This window comes from Falco cherrug, chromosome 10 (assembly GCF_023634085.1).
Source record: "Falco cherrug isolate bFalChe1 chromosome 10, bFalChe1.pri, whole genome shotgun sequence".
Lineage (NCBI taxonomy): Eukaryota > Metazoa > Chordata > Aves > Falconiformes > Falconidae > Falco > Falco cherrug.
Window position 1 is genome coordinate 17583533 of NC_073706.1, and position 18827 is coordinate 17602359.

At 58.0% G+C, this 18827-nt stretch overlaps 1 protein-coding gene across 1 annotated transcript in view; it reads left to right on the forward strand.

Moving 5' to 3' along the window:
- Positions 1-18827, forward strand: part of B4GALNT4 (beta-1,4-N-acetyl-galactosaminyltransferase 4) — a 30786-nt gene that overhangs the window by 7234 nt on the left and 4725 nt on the right. The window contains exons 2-13 of the mRNA XM_055722867.1: positions 7508-7623; positions 10352-10462; positions 11168-11263; positions 11702-11792; positions 12106-12206; positions 12950-13017; positions 13471-13549; positions 15254-15320; positions 16896-17039; positions 17288-17397; positions 17734-17834; positions 18214-18296. Of these exons, the coding sequence (XP_055578842.1) occupies positions 7508-7623; positions 10352-10462; positions 11168-11263; positions 11702-11792; positions 12106-12206; positions 12950-13017; positions 13471-13549; positions 15254-15320; positions 16896-17039; positions 17288-17397; positions 17734-17834; positions 18214-18296 (1167 nt within the window). The remainder of the gene's footprint in view (positions 1-7507; positions 7624-10351; positions 10463-11167; positions 11264-11701; positions 11793-12105; positions 12207-12949; positions 13018-13470; positions 13550-15253; positions 15321-16895; positions 17040-17287; positions 17398-17733; positions 17835-18213; positions 18297-18827) is intronic.

Consider the following 18827-nt stretch of genomic DNA (forward strand, 5'->3'; position numbering starts at 1 on the left):
ATACACAGGAGGGATTTGGGACCCTGAGCTGAGCGTGGAAGTGTTGGGGCTGCCTCTGTCAGTGGGTGTTTGTCAGTTCGAGTGGTCTCATGGCAGCTCCATCGCCAGCCCTGAGCAATTCTGCATCGATTTCCATTGCTCCAGCCGAGAGGGTTGTCACAGAGTGGGTAAACAGCATGAAACGGATTGGTTTGAGGGAGGATGGAAAAAAATCCTCTCGCTCCTCTGGCTTCCTTGGTGAGGCATCTGTTCCTTGAGGTGGTGACCCAGGACTGAAACAAAACCTTATTCTCGGCCAGTGGCGGGTAAAATCTGCACCTAAGCAGGCAAGAGTGACCGAAGGAGGCAGGGAAGTGTTGGCCAGTGGTCTGATCCTGCACCCCCATACTGGTCACAAGCCCCATTCACCTTGGTGCCATCAACATCATCTGCTGTCACCCAGCTGTCACCGGGCCCCTGTGAGCACCCGCTGCCTGGGTTCCCCTGGTGCCCTGGAGCAGGCAGCACGGTGGGGTTTTCCCCGGGGGCAGCGCTGTGTTTTTGCAGTCGTGGAAGGAGGTTTGCAATATTGACTCCTTGCTGGCTAATTATAATTGCTTAACAGCTCGTTAGGAGGCTTGGTGGAGGGATGCTTATGCTTCTCTTCTCCAGTGGCTGACTTGGAGGCTGTGTCTGTGCTGGAGAGCACCGGGCTGTCGGTAGTTAAACCAGTGGGTTTAATAAAAACATTGACATCACCGCCTTTGCTGCAGTTGTATCTGAGTTTAAATGTCACCTCGCTTCATGTTGCTGCTCCTTCTGCTCCCACCGAGCCCTGTCACGGCAGGGTGCCCACATTCAGCCCTCAGGGGTTGAGCACCAGGGTATGGGCTCAGTTTTCTGCCCGGTGGCAGCATCCTGGGAGCATCCTGCATGGCCAGAGGGATGCCACCATTTACATTGCAGGGGCAAACAGGAGTGTTAGCAGCTCCCTGGGATCTGAGGATGGGCACCAGAGCCCTGGGGAGGGCACTTCTCCTTTCTGCTAGCTCCTGCAGAGGTGGGCACCTCCCAGCCATCACTCTGCTCTGCGTCCTGATGTGGTTTGGGATTAATTTGTTACTGGCGACCAAGCTCTGAAGGCAGGGAGAGATCACCTTGAATTCGCTGGGGGTGTAAACCCAGTTTTAACCCTGTCGCTTTTGCAGCTGCAGATCTGGTGTCTGTTCTTGCTGCCCTTCTTTTCTATCCCCTGAACCCCTGGCAGGTCCTCGGGATGGTCCTCCCTGAGCTGCTCGCCTGCTCGCTGCATCTCTGGCCTGTCTTCTGGTTTGGGTTGCTGCCTTCATCCCTCTTTTGCTGCATCCTCCCAACAAGGGTACTGCATCTCGCTGGGAACTTGGCGTTCCCCTTTGGCATGGTTGTAGCTTCACATGCTACCACGAGTGAGGCTCTGTCCCCTCTCTTTCCACCACCAGGCTTTTCCCAAGAGCAGGGCTGGTGTATTCCCCCACTTTCTTTGTGAGGTCATTGGTTTGGTAGGGTTTGAGTTCTCTTTTCTTCATGGGGAGAGATGGGATGGGTGGGCTGGGCTTTCTTTACGGAAGCCTTGTGTTGTTTCCCAGCTGTGAGGATGGACTCGGAGTGGCTGGACTGGATGCTGGAGAAGCTTTGTCCTTCTCCTCTCCCTCTGGATTCAGAGAGCTCAAAAACATCCTGCAGAAGTTCAGAGATCAGGAGCAGCCAGGACGTGCACAGACCTTGCTTGAGTGGTGGATTTCAAAAGATGTCAGCTTAGACTTGGGGTGCTCGGCATGCCTGAAACCTGGTCCTCAGCATCCTGACTTTCACGGTGTTGTCATGGTGTTGCCAGCACATTCCTGAGCAGTGCTTCCTCACGGCACAGAGATGCAGGGCATCCATCCCTCCCAGCTCCTCCCTGGCCTTCCCTCTTGTATCTGTATTTGCCCAGGAAGGCGAGGAAGTGGCACGTGCCTGTGAAGGTCCCTCAGCAATCTCCTGTGTTGCTCCCAAGGTCTCCTGCAGCAGCTGGCAGCGGGAATAAAGGGAATTAACCCAGGCCCTTGTGTTTTCCAGCCTCCAAAGGCTTTGCCTGATTTTTGAGCATTGGAGCTGGCTACTCTGGTAGGCTCCTTCCCCAGGCCAAAAAGGGGGCCTGCGTTGCTGGGAAGTGCAGCATGGGATGAAGTTATCCCTCAGGGGAGGCAGCCCAGGGCCAGTGCTCTTCCCACATCTTACCCTCATTGCCTGTCCCTCGGCTTTGGGATGTGCTGGGGAGCAGCTTTGGGATGCTGAGGAGAGCAGCAAATCCCAGGCTTGTGTGAGCAGTGAAACCCACCTCCAGCTTGGGTTTTGACCACAGAGCTTGGCATGGTTGGGGATGCTTGAGCTCTGGCTCTGGTTGTGTTTCTCCTTCCCTTTCCTCATCTTCTATGCATGGATGGTGGTGCTGCTTCTCAGCTCGTCTTTGGGCCAGGAGGTGGGGATCCAGGTGAAGATGCAGCTCTGAACACACCTGGATGGTTTTGGAAACCCCTTGCAGCCCAGTCCACTGGTGTTTCAGGGATGAATGATGGTGAGGCTGCTCGAGCTGGACTGGAGGCAGCTCTGCCCACCCAGCTCCCATCCAGCGTGGATTTTGCTGCAGGAATGGGATAACAGGAGAGCAGATGGTCACACCAGAGGGGATTTCTTGAAGGACTGAGCTAAATCCATCCATCTCCTATTCCATTGCTCTAGTCATGGCTTGCTCATTGGGATGGCTGGTGGGGAACTGTGGGCTCCTGCGTGCAGCAGTGCTGGGGCTCCCTCGCATTTATGGGCATCTCCTCCCGCCACCAGGCTGTCCTCGTCAGCCGTGTCCCCTGGGGCATGGTGCTGTGCCCCTCCAAGGGGGAGGCTGGCCAAGGTGTCAGACCTTCACAGGTGACACAGGGCCTGGGAAACCAAACCACAGCTCCTGGGTGGCCCTGTGGGGCATTTCCAAATTGCAGCTTAAATGCTTTGCCCTTTTTTTTTCTTTTTTTTTTTTCTCCCAGCACAAGATTTGGGGGGTTTGAGCTTAGACATTATTTTCTGCTTGAAAGTTATCATTTTTCCAGCCCTATCTGGTCCCAGCCGTCTCCCCTGATCTTTATCGGGGCTTTGCAGGCAGCTGGGCTTGGGCAGGGATGTGTGGGGCAGGCAGGGTGTGGGCAGCCCTGCTGAGGGCTGTGTTTCAGCAGGATGTGGCTCCTGGTGAGGGATGAATCACTCCACACGTCCACTCTGTAGGGTCAGCTTGCTGGGAAAGGGCTAGGAGATTGCACGGGGACTGTTCCCCTAATCCTACCCAACCAGTGTGCTTGGGCACGCGGGGCTGGGGTGCATCGTTTCCTCTCTCGCTGGCTGAACCCAGGTGCCCTTTGGGGTCAGAAAAATACCTGAGGATCTGCAGCTGCTGCTGCTGGAGGCTTCTCCCGAAGGAAGTGGTCTCACCCCTGAGGCCCCAAGGGCTCAGTATTGCTCACTAGGACACACAGCCTGGAGTGAAGCAGGTTTGGACCCTGACTGAGGAGCTGTGTGGGATGGGAGGATGTTGTGAGGTCCTGGGCAGTGCTGCCGCCTCCTCCAGTGCCATGCCCACCACTTAGCTGATGCTCTTCATCCCCAAAGAGTTCTCACCTGCTGCTCAGGGAGTTTCATCCTCAGGTGAGCACCTCTGGGGCAGGCAGCAGAGCCATGGCTGGAGCTGGAGCTGGGCAGAGCATGCCAAGGCGCTGCCCAGCCACTATCCCATCCCTGTGGTTTCTCTCCAGTGGCTCCATCCGTTCCACCCTGATGGCCAGGACCAGCCTGTCCCACCTGATGTCTGCCTGTGGGATCCTTCCTGTTGAGCAGTCGGAGCTTATCGGGGCTGAGCATCCAGCTGGAGGGCCAGAACTGGGGGTTTTAGGAATCCCAGCCCTGCTCCTTTTGCAGGCGCCCTCCCATCCGTGCTGCCGGGCTGTCAGGGTTTGTCCTGTGACTGGCCTGGGCACACAGTGTGAGAGCGGAGTCAGCTTGCAGCAAGTGACTGTAGAGGGGAGACTCATTAGCAGCAATTAGGAGATACGAGAGGAAGCGTAAGTGAGGGGCATCTCTAACCACGTTGGAGGGTTTGGAAAGGGTCCAGAAAGCTACAGGAGAAATCCCGGCTCCGAACCCTAACCGAAGAAAGGGGCTGTGTTTGGGGCGAGGGAGCTGCGTGTCGTCAGCGGAGAAGGGAGGTGTGGAGGCAGGGAGGCAGGGTTGTGCTGCTGAAAGGCCCTCTGTGCTTCCCAGCCGAGGGGGAGGCGGCACGGGGGTCTGTGTGGCTGTGATAACGGGGAAGCTCCTCTCTGCCGGGGAGGCGTCACTCTGGTCGGTGCTGTGCGATGAGGTCTGTCCCTTGCACCCGTGGCCTCATCGTGAGGAGGGCTGCTGGCCCTGGCTCTGTGTCTGGAGGCTGCTGTGATTCAGAGGTGGCTCTGAAAGCGTTAGCATCGCTCCTGCGCTCTCTGGGGGAGAGCTTTTAATGCATCCCTGCCGAGCATCCCCCCGGGTAACACAGTCCTCTAAGCAAGTTGGTCCCTTGCTCTCCTCCTGGCCTTCCCCCAGCCTCAGCCCCTGCTACCCGCCCGTACATGGCTCTTCTGGCCCCTGGGCGAGGGGAGGAGGCAGGCCAGCAGAATCAGCGCCACAGCAGTGCTGGCTGCATGTCCCGGAGGGGATGCGGGGGGAGCAGCTGGGCTGGGCATGGCTCACGGGTCTTGCTGGGCTGGGAGGATGCATAGGAGGAAACCAAGCTGGGGCAAACTGCAACCCTCCTTCCTCCCAGCGCTGCTTTCTCCCTCCTCATCCTCCTGTGCCCCCCGACCTGCTCCTCTCTTGTGGGGCTGAGGTCCAGACCAAAGGGGCTCCGTTCTTCTGGGGGAGCAAAGTGATGCTCGCTGGTACAAGGTGATGGCTTTTCCTTCCCCTTATCAAGGCAGGCATTTATTTGCAGTTCCCACACAGGCTGATTAGCATTTGGATGTTTGGCTAAGGCTGCCCTTGACTGTCCTATCCAATATTTAAATTGCAGGGGAATAAACATTGGCACGGAAGCCTCTTACTGGGGCTTTGCTGGCGCTTTCACTTCTCCTGGGATGCGGGTGCCTCTCGGAGTGAGCGCTTGCCTCCCACCAAGAAGAGAGAGGGGTTTGCTGAAGGCACACAGGTTTTGAGCCTCGGTGTTACTCAAACCCCATCAGAGCAGTGGTGGCGTTTGATTTTGATGCAAACCAGAGCAGGGAGCACAAGCCCTGTCCTGCTCCTTGAGAGGAGTTGCTTGAGCTCGAGAGGATCCCTGATGAGGATGGAGCTGGGTGATGGGGATGAAGAGAGAGCAGGGGGGCCATGGCTTTGTGTCTTGAGCTCCAAGGATAGAGCTTCCACAGCCTTGCTGGGCGCAGCATGTGTTTTTTCCCCACTTTGCTCCAATTTGTATCAAATAATCTCTCGCCGGTTTACCCAGTGCCTTGCAGCAGGGGCCCAAACCTGGGTGCGGTACCCAGATGTGAGCAAAAAGGGCTGAACGAAGCGGGGGTGACGACGTCCAACCATCCCCCATCCCTGTGGGTGCAGCTGGGATGCTGCTGGCTCAGGTTTGCTCGCCAGCACCCAGGGCTGGGCAGCAGAGACCCGGAGAGGGGGTTAGTCCATCTTGGGGCAGGACATGCAGCACGGCACCCCCAGCCTGCACTGCAAACGGGTGCTGAGCCAGCAAATCCCTTGGGAGATGGATCTGTCTCCTCCAAGGCTAGGAGAGACGCCCTGAGTGGGTACCGTGGGGCTGGCTGCTGCATCCCATCCTTTGGCAGGTCCCTTGGGAGCATTGAATTCCTCCTTGTGGCCGTGGTTAATCCACGGATCAGTGGGGGGGGGAATAATGCTGTCCCCAGCGCTCCATACCAGAGCCTCGGCACAGCAAGGATCAGCTTTATTTCCACTGCCTGTGCTTGCAGGAGCATCTCTGGGAGTGATGAGCGGGGGGGGGGGGTGTCTTGAGAGCGGAGGAGATGAGAGCTGGATGCAGTCCCGCTGCTCCCTGCGATGCTGCCCATCACCCTCCTGAGGGATGCGGGGATGGAGGAGGGTGGCTGGAGGGAGGCAGGGAGCTGCCAGGAGAGAGTCGGAGCTGCCAGGGGCTGAAGAATGGCTGAGAGCTGAAGAAGGGGCTTTAGAGCTTAATTTCCTGTCCTCGCGGTGGGGATGGGATTTGTGCTGCCATCTCCAAGGCGACGCCGGCTGTGCGGTGGCTGGAATACTAATGGCATGGGAGGCGGGGGGCTCTGGGGGCACCCCAGGCCTCTCCTCGCCGCCCCGGCAGCTCCCACCACAGCAGCCACTGAGGCTGTTCCACTTTGTGGGGGTGGGAGCGCCCCAGGACTTGCTGGTAGGGGGAGGGAGGGTGTGGAGGGGCGGGAGGACATCTTGCCGTACCCTTGGGAGGGTGTCAGCAACCCCCTTGCCGCGATGTCGGTGGCTGGGGGACGGGGCTGTGCCACTGCTCATGATGTCTGGGGCTCCCCCTTATTGCGATAGGGGGGCAGCTGGTTTCTTTGGGGGGACCCAGGGTTGTTCACCGCGGTGGCTCTTGGACACCCACCTCTCTGAGCATCGTGTGGAGCTTCCCTTGGCAGTGGTTTGAAAGGCAGAGCCGAGCCGTGTGCCGGCGTCGGGGGTGATGGCTGAGCTGCAAACTCCCTCCATCCCACCAGGTTTTGGGACACTGTCTAAAAAGTTTAGAGGCACCCATCTGCTGTGGCAGAGAAAGGGGATGTGCCCCCCCGCCCCAAATAACTAATACATTTTCCAAGTCCGCACCATTATTTTGAGGGGAGTCGGTTATTGTAATGCAAGGGTGGCTTAAAATAAAGCCTCCCTCCGCAGCTGGGGAAGATGGGTGGGAGCTACAGGGGGAGCCCGTAGGTTGGGAATAATTAACGCAGCACACGGTAATGAAGGCGTCTGTGATGAGCCCATTAGCGAGGTCTTTGCAGTGGTGCCTTTACTGTGGTGCGGTGGGAAGGTGGGTTTGGGGAGAATATGTCTGGGGGGGGCTCAGACCTGGTGTGCTCTGGGCAGTGCCATGGGATGCTCTGGGAGAGCCAGAGCCCAGAGTGGGAGGGGGAGCAAGGACACTTCCCTGAGGATGGATGGGAATGAGATCCCACAGGAGCTTATCCCGTCTGTCTCTTACGTAAAGGGCCGTGAGCTGGGCTGCAGGGGGTGTAATTAAACCTGATGGTGATAAGCTGCTGCAAGCTGCTTAGTACAAATGTAATGAGGGGAATCACAGCCAGAGCCCCCCGCTGTCATCCCTGCATGTGCCCCTCCTCGCTGGGAGCAGCGGCGGTGGCAGCGCCTGCCTGTGCCAGGGCGAGAGGTGTCCCCAGAAGAGGAGTCGTGTTGGGATGGGGAGGGGGTGGCTGTGGTCTCACCCCTTCCTCTGCTCCCCTCGCAGATGGCGAGAGGCTGGGGGAGGTGACCGATCCCGGCCGGCGGCCGGCGGCAGCCCAGGCATTGGCACGGCGGGGAAAAGCCGAGGACTCCAGCGAGAGCCGTGAGGAGGAGCCGATGGTAATGGGGGAGCCGGAGCAGGGTCGGTGGGAAGGGACCTGGGGGTCGCTGGTCCATGTCCCCTGCCCAACACACGGCCAGCTGGAGCAGGGTGCTCCGAGCCTTGTCCAGCTGAGCAGATCCAAGGGTGGAGAGGGCACAACCTCTCTAGTTCTGCTGAGCAGCCCTCATGGTGGATTAAAACCAAATCCCCAATATCACATTGAAAGTTTTAGTGTTGCGCCTTCTACCTCTCACCCTGTCACTCCTTTGGGAAGAGCTTGGCATCATCTCTGCACCTCACTCTTGTGTAGCTGCCAGTGACAGTAGGGTCCTGCTTTGCTGGGCAAAGCCACCTTCTCCTGTGTCCTCTGCTCCATCTTGCTAACCTCTGCTTGCCTGCCCTGGACTGGAGAGTCCCAAACTGGACCCAGTATACCCCAGATGGGGTCTCCAAACAAGCTGGAGGGAGGGTCTCTCCTTGCTAACAGCCTGGGAGGCACTTGGCACCGTAGCCAGAGGATGCCCTGATGTCCCTGTTCAACTTGTCACCAAGCCCTTGCTCAGCACCCTGCTGTCCCCTCTTCACCCTGTTGTCACCAAGAGGCTTTGGAGCAGGGCGGGCGGGGGGATGGCGGGAGAGGGGAGCCATATGGTGTCCCCTGCCCTGTTCAAACAGCAGCTCACTGCCAAACTGCCGCAAGTCCTGGTGACAGCCCGCTGCCATTGGGGTGGGCATCACGTGGGCTGTGCCCAGGCCACGGTGCTTTGAGCACAGGTGAGTGTTTTGTTTCTGGAGGGAGGGGGAAAGCCTCGAGTCCCTGTGCCCGGAGCCCTCTCGATGGCCCATCTATGTGTAGCCCTGCCCCGTGTCTTTCGCAGCTGCTGGACATGGACAGCATCGCTGGCTCTGCAATTAAAAGGCTGGTTTGTCCCCACCTTCAGCAAATAACCCACCCAGGTCCCTATCTGCGGGGAGCCGGGCTGAATAGTCCCCTCTGTTGGGGCAGACGGGGAAAAGTTCACTCCAGTTTGAAAGCAAACAGCCCGGCTCAAAAGGAGTCGACCAACCAGAGCAAAAAAAATGCTGCTTCCAAAAAGGCAGTGGAAAAGTTCCCTCCTGGTGAGCCCCCAGCTGCAGATCTCGCTGTTGGCACAGCTGGCCCTTTATCTTTGGGGCAGAGCAGGGATGCTGGTGGCTCATCCTCTCTACCCATCTCACCCGTGTGATGGGGGCCTGTCCTGGTCCCTCTCCATAGAGGGACCAAGAGGTTTTTCCAGCTGCTGGGGGTGGAGAGCCATGTGCCAGCCAGGAGAGCCAGGCTTCAGGCTAGGCAGCAATTAGTCGGTGAAAAATAAGAATAGGGAAGAGGCTGATTGCGCCTGGCTGGCTGGCAGGGGATGGGTGAGAAGGGATGACCCCTGCTCTGATCCTCGTAAATCAGGAAGAAATGGACAAAGGAGGAAAATGAGGTGTCTGGAGAAACCCAGCACCAAACCTGCGCTGAGGGCAGAGGGGGACAGCAGGAGTTGTGTCTCTCGGCTTTTTCCGAGAGGAGGGTGAATCCTTCCAACAAGTGTGGCACAATTACGCCACCTCCTTAATAATGTTATCCAAGGGTACCACTCCCCTCCTCTGGGATGCTAATGAGTTCATTTAGGCCAAGATTGCTAATTATTTCTTTGGCACTGTGCATCCTAACAGGCTGTGTTTTGTCAGTGCTGCGGTTCCCCTCATCTGGGCTCGGAGCTGGGCTCTGCTTTCGAGGGGGGGTCAGCTCTGCTCTTTGGGGGGCGGCACAGTCCCTCCTTGCCTGGCTGAGGCCATGGGCGATTGGGACGGTGGATCTTCCTGAGACAGGTGGCCCGGACATCCGTGCCCCCCTCGGTCCCATTCCTGGAGAGGGCTGGTACTGAGTGCAGGTGTCGCTGGTGTGACGATGGGCTGTGACACCAGCCAGGTACCCCTGTGACAGGTACAGCTTCCCATCACCTCAAATGTGACAGAGGGGCAGGTCGGTGGTCGCTTTGCAGAGGGTCAGTGGCTTTTTTGTCCCTGTGTGCTGGCTGGTCCCCCACCCCTCCGCCTGTGCTCCCTGGACTGTGACGGCAGCGAGCTGGAACAGTGCCCTGGGGTGGCACTGGCTTGCTCCAGCTCTGCCTGCAGCTGCAAACGTGGTGTACAAGGAGGATGCTCTGGTTGGGCTCCAGAAGCGCCTGGCTCTTCATTGCCACCCACCACCTTTTCAGCAAGCTGGGGGCAGGTGAGTGCTCGCCTAATCCCTCTGAATTACAAGACACAAGCAATCAGATTAACCTAATCCACTGTAAAGGAAGAGGGGGAGTGCAGGAACATCCTGCTTGCTCAGCCTGTGTTGGGCACAGAGATTGCTTCTGCTCTTTCGGAGGCAGAGCCCAAGGGATACCATTTCCAGTAGCCCATCAGGCCAGACAGACGGTTTGGGTGAACAGAAAACTCACTGTTTTAGAGAAGCTTCTCTCAGCAGAAGGGAAACAAGTTTGGCTGGAACATTTTGAAACTCTACTCCCCGGGACACCTTGCCAATACTTTTCTGCCTTGCCCCTGCTTTCCTTTGTTGTTAGCCTCGAAAGCTTTCACCTGGGTTTGGCAACACTTGATGTGCAAAATGAGATGTTTAGATCTAGGGAGCCATCCTGCAAGCACAGCCAGGCTGGCCCAAATCCCCTCCATCTCTCATCTCATCTCTCCCTCCTGCTTCCTCGGCAGAATGATGGGCAGGACTTGGACGGCTGGTTTTCCAGAGGCCAACGGTCCAACCGAGCCACGACGCACCCCAAACTCAACCTGACCAGGCAGGCTTTGCCCTGGAACGAGCAGGTGGGTGGGCAGGGAGCAGCAAAGGCGGGGTATGGTAGAGAAGGAGGTCCCTCGCTGGGGAGCCTGCAGCCCACGTCATAGAATCACAGAATCTTTTAGGTTGGAAAAGACCTTTAAGATCATCAGGTCCAACTGAATGTCCCTCCAGTGCAGCAGGCTCCAAAGCCATCTCCAGCCATCCTCCTCCCTGCTCTCCATCACCTGTCCTGGGGCCTCTGCCTGGTCCTGGGGTCAGCCTGGTGCCCATGAGGATGAGCTGCCTGTGTGCAGGCCATGGGTGTGTGTCAGCCCCTCATCAGTCTGCGTGGGTGTGCGAGGGGACAACTTGCTGCCTGTCTTCTCTGGATGGGTCCACGCTGCACCTGTCTCTGGGTGCTGGCTGTGTGCTGGTGGGATGGATGCTGGGGGAGGATGCAGGATGGATGGCGTCAGGCTTTTGGTGCCGTGTTCAGACAACGTCCCTTATCCAAGTGTGCCTGGGACCCAAAGCAGCGGCAGCAGGAGGGTGATCTCCTGGGGGTTGGCTCTGTGACCCTGGGGCTGACACAGGGATGGGAGCTCGGTGTCACTGCAGAAGAGCTGAGTCCACACAAGTGACATCCCTAGGGCTTGACATCCATGTTTCAGCCTGCCCTAACGCTGTCCTTGGCAGGTGAGGGGGGATGCGAGGGGACACCTTGCTCATCTCCCTCTCTCATCCCACAGTACAAAGGGAAGGCAAACTTGCACGTCTTCGAAGACTGGTGTGGAGGAGCTGTGAGGCACCTGAGGAAGAACCTCCATTTTCCTCTCTTTCCCCACGTGAGTCCCAGGCCTGATGCTGGTGGGTCGGAGGGAGGGTCTGCTTGTTCCTCTCTGGGTGCTGCTGCATCTCCGCTGGCTGTGGGCTTGGTCCTCAAGATCTTTGCTCACAGGCTTTTTGGTTTGGGGCAGGTAATTCCCAGCAGAGCAGGGATGGAGGAAGAAATGGGTGTGATGGGACCTCCATGTCCCCTCTGGTGCCAGGGACAGGGGACCCTGGGATAACCAGGAGGAGGTGGTGAGGGTGATGTTGCTGTAAGGCGTGAGCCTGGGGGATGGAGGAAGAAATGGGTGTGATGGGACCTCCATGTCCCCTCTGGTGCCAGGGACAGGGGACCCTGGGATAACCAGGAGGAGGTGGTGAGGGTGATGTTGCTGTAAGGCGTGAGCCTGGGCATGAACTCTTCATGCTTTCGTGTCTCTGTTCCTCCCCCACAGACCCGCACCACAGTGAAGAAGTTGGCTGTGTCGCCCAAGTGGAAGAACTATGGGCTGAGGATTTTTGGCTACATCCACCCCTTCAAGGATGGTGAGTGATGGAGCTTGGCCTCTTCTCCCCCTGCAGCAACGTGGAGAAGCTGTCTCCTCCCCCCACCTTAGACCACATGAGGCTCGGAGGCAGTCCCCAAACCCCTGGGCATGAGGGTCTTTCTGGAGCAAAGACTTTTCCCTGGTTGCTTCCAGGGGAGGTGAAGCCCCAATCCCATCCATGATGTGGGATCTGGGGTGGCCGCATCACCTCTGTCCATCCATCGCTGTTTCCCCATTGCACAAGGAGGCGCCGGGACTGAGCCTGTGCTACTGTATCCCTCGGTGGTGAGCTTCTCCTTTGCTTTCTGCAGGGGATTTCCAGTTTTCTGTGGCTTCGGATGACAATTCAGAGTTCTGGCTCAGCTCTGATGACAGCCCGTCCAACTCCCGGCTGGCTGCGTTCGTGGGCAAGGTACGTGCCATCATCCTCGACCCTCTGCCTTTCGCTACATGGGGGATGCTCGAGCTCCCAGTGAGAGCATCTCCTCCCTCGGGGTGCCTCGTTCCTTGCTCCCAGCATGCTGATAACCATCCCAAGTGCCTCCTGGGGTTCCGTAGTGCTCAATTAACGATGTTTCAAACCCACGGGTGCTCTTTAGGCACTGCGAATTCTCCTGTCCACAAGTTCCTCTGCTGCAGCAGCCCTTAAAGGGTCCATGTGTGACTTTGCCAGAGGCAGCTCCCCTGCTTCTTTGCTCCCTTGGGAAATGCTGGGCTATTTCAGTCTGGTACCACCTCTGCCCCTGGCCAGACCTGGTTTGGCTTCTGAAGGACCACCTGCCCCTTGGTCCCATCCTAGCTGTAGCTACCAAAGACCAGCTTATGTCCCAGAATAGGAGATTTAATACTTGCTCCTGTTTTTTCTTGGCGTTAACTCCTGTTAACTGGAAACTCTGTGGTCTGTCCTTGCACCCATGTGTTGTTGGGATCTTGGTGGTGTTGGCTGGTGACAAGTTCTTGTAGCAGGAGTGCCAATGGCTGGGGACAAGCAGGCTCTGGGATAGAGCTCCTGGGATGTCCTTCTGCCTGAAGAACCTTTCTGCAGCACAGCATAGTGCCGGACGGAGGTGGAGGAGCTGATGGGGTCTGGGCCTTGTGCCTGCTTGGCCCATGGTGTCCCCTGCGCTCTCACACACTCTTTCTTCCTTCCCCAAGCTGGGCACCGAGTGGACGGCACCGGGGGAGTTCACCAAATTCAGCTCACAAGTCTCCAAGCCTCTGCGGTGAGTGTGGCCTTGCTCCCTGCCCACCTTGGGTGGAGGGAGTTGGGGAGACAGAGCTGCTGCCTCTGCGCTGACTGACCGGCTCCTCCCTTGGAGGAGGCCTGGCCACAGTCTCTTCCCAGCAGGCGTGTGGGGTCTGGGCTGGACAGGAGCTCAACCAGCTGTGCCCCCGGGTCCATGGCTTGAAGGTGCTGGGGACCGCGGGCACCTCTGCAGATGACGAGGGATGGGGATTCCCCCCGCTCTTGTGAAGCTTCTCAGCAGTGGGATGGGGGAGCAGATACCCACATCACGCTGCCAGTCCCCTTGCCCCAGGAAGGTTTAGCCACATGTCAGCAAGACAGAGAGGATTTCCTGGGATGGCTCCTCTAGCAGGGAAGCACCCGTCACCCTGGCACTGGTAGCTGTCAGCTCCGCAGTGGTTTCTGACTGGCGCCTTCCCCTCTCGCACAGCCTCATGTCCTCCAGGCGCTACTACTTCGAGCTGCTCCACAAACAAGACGACCGAGGTTCAGACCACGTGGAAGTTGGTGTGAGTAAATGCCCCCATGCCGTGCTGCTTTCAAGGCTTGCCCTGTCAAGAGCTGGCAGCAGGGCTTTTCCCGATGCATGTTAGAACGCTTTATTCTGGAGCAAAGCCATGATTTCCCCCTCCCGTGGCTGCCAGCGACTCGGTCCGCAGAGGGGACGAGTCAGCGTTGCTCCAGCGAAGCCGGGGCCCATCTCCCTGGGCCATTCCTGCTGAGGGTGCCTGGTGCAGGCTGCTTTTCTCCATGCTCATCCAGGCCTTCCGTGCGATGGCCTTTGGGGAACTAACGGCCCTGCTGTCCCTCCCCTGTGCTCCCGCAGTGGATGCTGACTGAGCAGCCCCTCCGCTCCAGGCTCCAGTGGTGATGGGGCACCCGGTTCTGTGTGGCTGGTCTCATCCCTTCTCCTTGGCCTTCTGAAGAAGGGCTGGCAGAGGGGGAAAGGCCCCCTGTGGGCTTCTTCTTGCAGGAGCCCATTGCCATGGGCAAGGAGAACCTGGAGCATGTAATATCAGAGCAGCCAGGTCCCAGGACACCATCTGTGAGTGGCGCCCACCTTGCATCCCGGGGTCAGTGGGGGGAGAGGTGGCCAAGGTGATGGAGTGCACCCCTTTTTTTGTTTTCCCTCTTTGAGATACTGTGAATTTCAAATCTGAACTTGTCTGCCTTGGCTGCACAACCCTGGCAGAGCCTGGAGCGTGTGTGTCAGGAGCTCGGGCTGTCTTTGGGAGGGGAAGATGCTGGCGTGTTAGCAAAGGTTTCCTTTCTCCCAAGCAGTCATTAATCACTGGAGTCAAACTGGTGCCAGCAAAGCATCAGGGAGGCCGACAACACCCCTTCCTTGCTGGTGCTCTCTTCCACATCGCTCAGCCTCGCCCTCCTAGGGCTCCATCTCCTCCATCCTGATAAGATCTGCATTTCTGCTGTGAAAAACAAATAGATGGGGGAGACATTTTTTCGCTGGAGGGAGGGAAACCTTTCAGATGTTCAGAAAGAAACAACAAAAAAGGCAGGACCCTAACGCGTCTCTCCCTGTAGGTATTTAAGGGCTTGCCTGGACAAAGGTTCAAGGCATGCTTTTAAAATGCACGAAGGCAGCTATTAAGACCCTCTTAAGCAACCTCTGCTTTTAATGTGCATTCAGGCAGCAGCCGGCAGCGGAGTGAGGCACTTTGGCTAAGGTCCTTGCTGGCTGCCGTGGTCTCCCTGCTCCGTGCCCTGAGGTTGAAGGGGGTTGCAGGGAGAAACTGCTCTGTGCCCCGGCATCGTCCCTCCCCTGCGAGGCAGGACGCGTGGCTGTGCTGCCTCCTGTGATGTTACTGATGATGATGATGATGCAGGGCTGGGTCTGGCCTGCCTGGCCCAGAAGGACCACGGCCATGGATGGCCGTGTTGCAGACCCAAGGGGGAAGCAGCATGAGCCTGTGTCCCACCTCCAGCAGCCTCCCTCTCCCTGACCACCAGGGGATGCCTTCTGATCCCAAATCACCTTGGATAAAGGCAGGAGGTGGGACCGGGTCTGTGCTGGGGCACCACCAGTCCTCTCCCTTGTTCCTCTCCTGCAGGGTCGGGGCTGGGATCCGTGCAGGCAAGCTTCTGGGAGCTGAGGACAGGAGAGGACCCATCCGAGGGTGCCTGGGGTTGGCCAGCGCACCCTGAACCCCTGCCACCCTCCCACTCATTCTCCATCTCCTTTTATTTTTTCCTAGTGGCGAGTTTTCCTCCCCAGCTTGAAGTTCGAAGTGATTGACTCCTCCTACATCTCTCTGTACACAGGTAAGGACCACACGTGTCCGCCCGCAGCCACGGCAAGCAAGCTCTCGAGGGGGCTGTACGTGCTGGCGCAGCTGGGGAGAGACAGCACCAGAGCCTGGGAAGCAAACCAGATCCTGGGAAATCAGATCCTGGGGGAAGATCTCAGCCTTTCACCCCCCCCGAGCTGCTGCTTGGGTGGAAGGAAGGAGGCAAGGGGCTGCGGTGGGTAGGGGTGATGCTGGGAGTGTGCTGCAACCCTCCTAAAAATGGGATGCAGAGGTGACGTGCCACGGAAGCACAACTCTGCTGGTGCTCCAGCCTCATCCCTGCTAATGAGACCACGGAGGGCTGGCTCCCTGGCCTGGCCCTGAGTTATGAGGAGCTGTCGTGTAAGCAGGGATGGATGGTGCAAGGTTTAATTAAATCTATAGATCTTCTGCTTCCTGCCCCTTCCCTGGCAGCAAGAAAGGGCTTGATAGATGGGTCCTGCCCCAGTGCTCAATATGCTGGAGGACTGGTCATCAAACATGCCCTGGAAGGTGTCGATAAGGCAGGAGGCGACAGGCAACAGGCGGGAATCAATGAGGAGAAGAGGGATGGAGGGGTGTTGCTGGCATTGATGCAGGTGCCCATGAGATGCACGATGTGCAGATAAACTGCACCCCCCCCCAACCACTATCCATCAGTGCCGGCTATTTCTGCTTCTCTTTCCCACTTCCCGGCTCCTCAGACCCCAGCAGCATCCTGGGGTAAAGCCATGTCACTTGTGGGGAGCCCATCCCCGTGTCGTGGGGGATGCACGCAGAGCATCCTCCTTCCTTCTGTTTCTCCGGGCTTTTGCAGGGGTTGCAGCCCAACCTCAGCCAGCTGCACAGATGCATTTGGGGAGCCTTTCCCTGCTGCAAGTAGAAGAATTTGGGGCTTGGGAAGGGAGTTCCTGCTTGTTTCAGGACCTGCGTGCTTCCCCAGGGCTCTGCAGCAGGCAGGGCTGCCTGGGAAGGGAGCACCCCTGGGTGCTCGGAGCAGACAGCTCTGAGCACAGCCAAGATGACCAGAGCAAGGTGACCTCCCCTGGGGAGGTCTGGGGGCTGGTTGATAGCCAAGGATGACATGCCATCCTCATCCCTGAATAGGAGGCAAAACCAGCTCATGTTGCATTTACCGGCACCTCTACTGGGAAGGACATTCAGGGTTTAATCCCTGTGTCCTTGGGAGGTAAACCCCCTGAGCTGAGCTTCTCACCCCTTGTCTTGAGGGTGATGAGTGATGCTGTAATCGGAGCCAGGCTGCCTGGCTGAGATCAGCTGTACCCTTGTCCTCTCTGTGCTCTTAGTTGATGGCAATAATCATTAGGCTGATTAGTCATGGTGTCTGCAAGCACATGAAGGGGCTGGAGGAGCTGGGTTTGCCCTTGTGCAAACACATTGGCTCCCCTCGTTCCCCTGGGAGCAGGAGGAATCCACAATCCTCTGAGCCCTCTTGGTGGGAGGGATGGATGGAGAGATCGGGAAGTGTCACCTTGGAGAGGATGCTTCTGGGACAAAGCTCTGTACATGGGTGCCTGTGGGGTTCAGCTGCTGTCTTTGCCTTCTTCAGACGAATCGTCCCTGAAGATGAACCACGTGGAGCACATCCCACAGACCTTGGCCAGCTACAGCGGGAGCTACCTCTGGCAGGCGCAGCAAGACGAGCACGGGGCTGACATGCTGAAGTCTGACCCCAGGGACACCTTCTTCCTCAGTAAGTGGCTGGGATCAGATCCTTGCAGGTCTGTGTGGGGTTCTGAGTGAGGAAGAAGGCAGGATCTGGCTGCCACAGGCACCAAGGGCATCCCTCCTACCTTCTGCCCATCTCCTGGGTGGAGGGCATCTCTGCTGGGGTCTGTAGGGGGGCACGCTGGGATGGTTTGTGCTACAAACTGTAACATGGGCTGGGCTAAGGGGTGGTAGGGGATGGCTTGGGGCTGAGCCATGGCTACTTCTCTTCAGCCCCTGCGATTGAGGCCTCTCGAGTGGAGAACGTGCTGGTGCCCTGTGCCTACAGCCCCACCTACGTGGTGAAGGACTTCCCCATCGCCCGCTACCAGGGCCTGCAATTTGTAAGTGTCTCCCCACGATGTGACAGGGTCACGCTCCCATGGGAGACACAGCAAAGCCAAGTGCTTTGCCCCCACCCCAGGGCAGGGATGCTTCCACTTGGTTAAGGATCCAGGAGAAATGTCCCTTGCTGGAGGATCAGGCTGAGCTTCCCCGCCTTGACCTGAAAGGGTTTGAGTTAAAAGTCCCACGGGGTGTTTGAGGTGCTCAGGGTCACCTTGCTGTTGTGGGGCCGCACTGTTGGCCTCAGGTCCCTGGCTCCTAGCCCTGCTGGTCCCCGATTCCTCAGAGTGAGCCTGCTCTGTGCCAGGGTGATGGCAGCGTGGTCATCTCCCCAGGTCTACCTCTCGTTCGTGTACCCCAATGACTTCACGCGCCTCACTCACATGGAGACAGATAACAAGTGCTTCTACAGGGAGTCCCCCCTCTACCTGGAGAAGTAAGTGTTGTGGGGCTGGTGTTTGGGGGTGCTACATGGAGGGGTAGGAGGGGGCTGATGTCAAGAGGGCACTCAAAGAGCTGGGGAAACGGCACTGAGATGATGCATCCTCAGCTGTGTGTCCCCCAGGCTCCATCCCTACTGGAAGGGCCACCTCTAGGCTGGCTCTTTCCCCATCTCTCAGGCACGTAGCAGCTTGAGACCTGGCAGTGCTCCTGGATTTTGGGGATCCCAGCTCCCTTCGGAGCCAGGCTGTGCCTGGGCACCTGCACTGCAGGTGGGGATGTTCCTCCCTGCATGGGCTTGCGTGTGTGCGAGCACGTCCCTTCACGTGTACACTCCTCCCTTATCTCCGGGACATCATCTTTCTGTTTCCCAGGTTTGGTTTTTATAAGTACATGAAGATGGATGAAGAGGAGGAGGATCCACGCCAGCGAGCATTTCTCTTCCTCAACCCAGACAGTGAGTGCTGCTAGCTCCCCGCCAGCAGCTTTTTGGGCATCCCTCAGCAGCTCAGCACAGGGCTGAGCACCCGGCATCCTCATCCACCAGCCCATCCACGAGGAGATGCAGCTCATCGGGATGCCTCCAGTGATGCTGGGTTCAAGGAGGGCAGGGCTGCATGGAGCAGCTCGCCTCCGAGCAGTCCCACGTGCTCCATGGTCACGCATCCCACTTGGCTTAGCCACAAAGCGCTGCGGGATATGGGGTGGGGGATGCTAGGGCTGGGGTTCACCCTCCTGGCTTCTTCAAGCTGTGTACCCGCATCTCCTGGGCTGGCCTGGTCAGCAGGCAGCAGGATATGACTTGACTTGGTGTGGAGTCTGGGATGTCCACAGAGCCTGGGGATGCTGACGGGGACCCGCAGGAGCCATGTTGTTCAGAGCGTGGCTCGCTGTCGGTTTGTGGCTTGGCGAAGCCCTGGCAGGCTAGGCTTGTTCCTGGATGAAATAAGAGCAGTGCTGAGCTATGGCCAAGGTTTGGAGGGGTTAG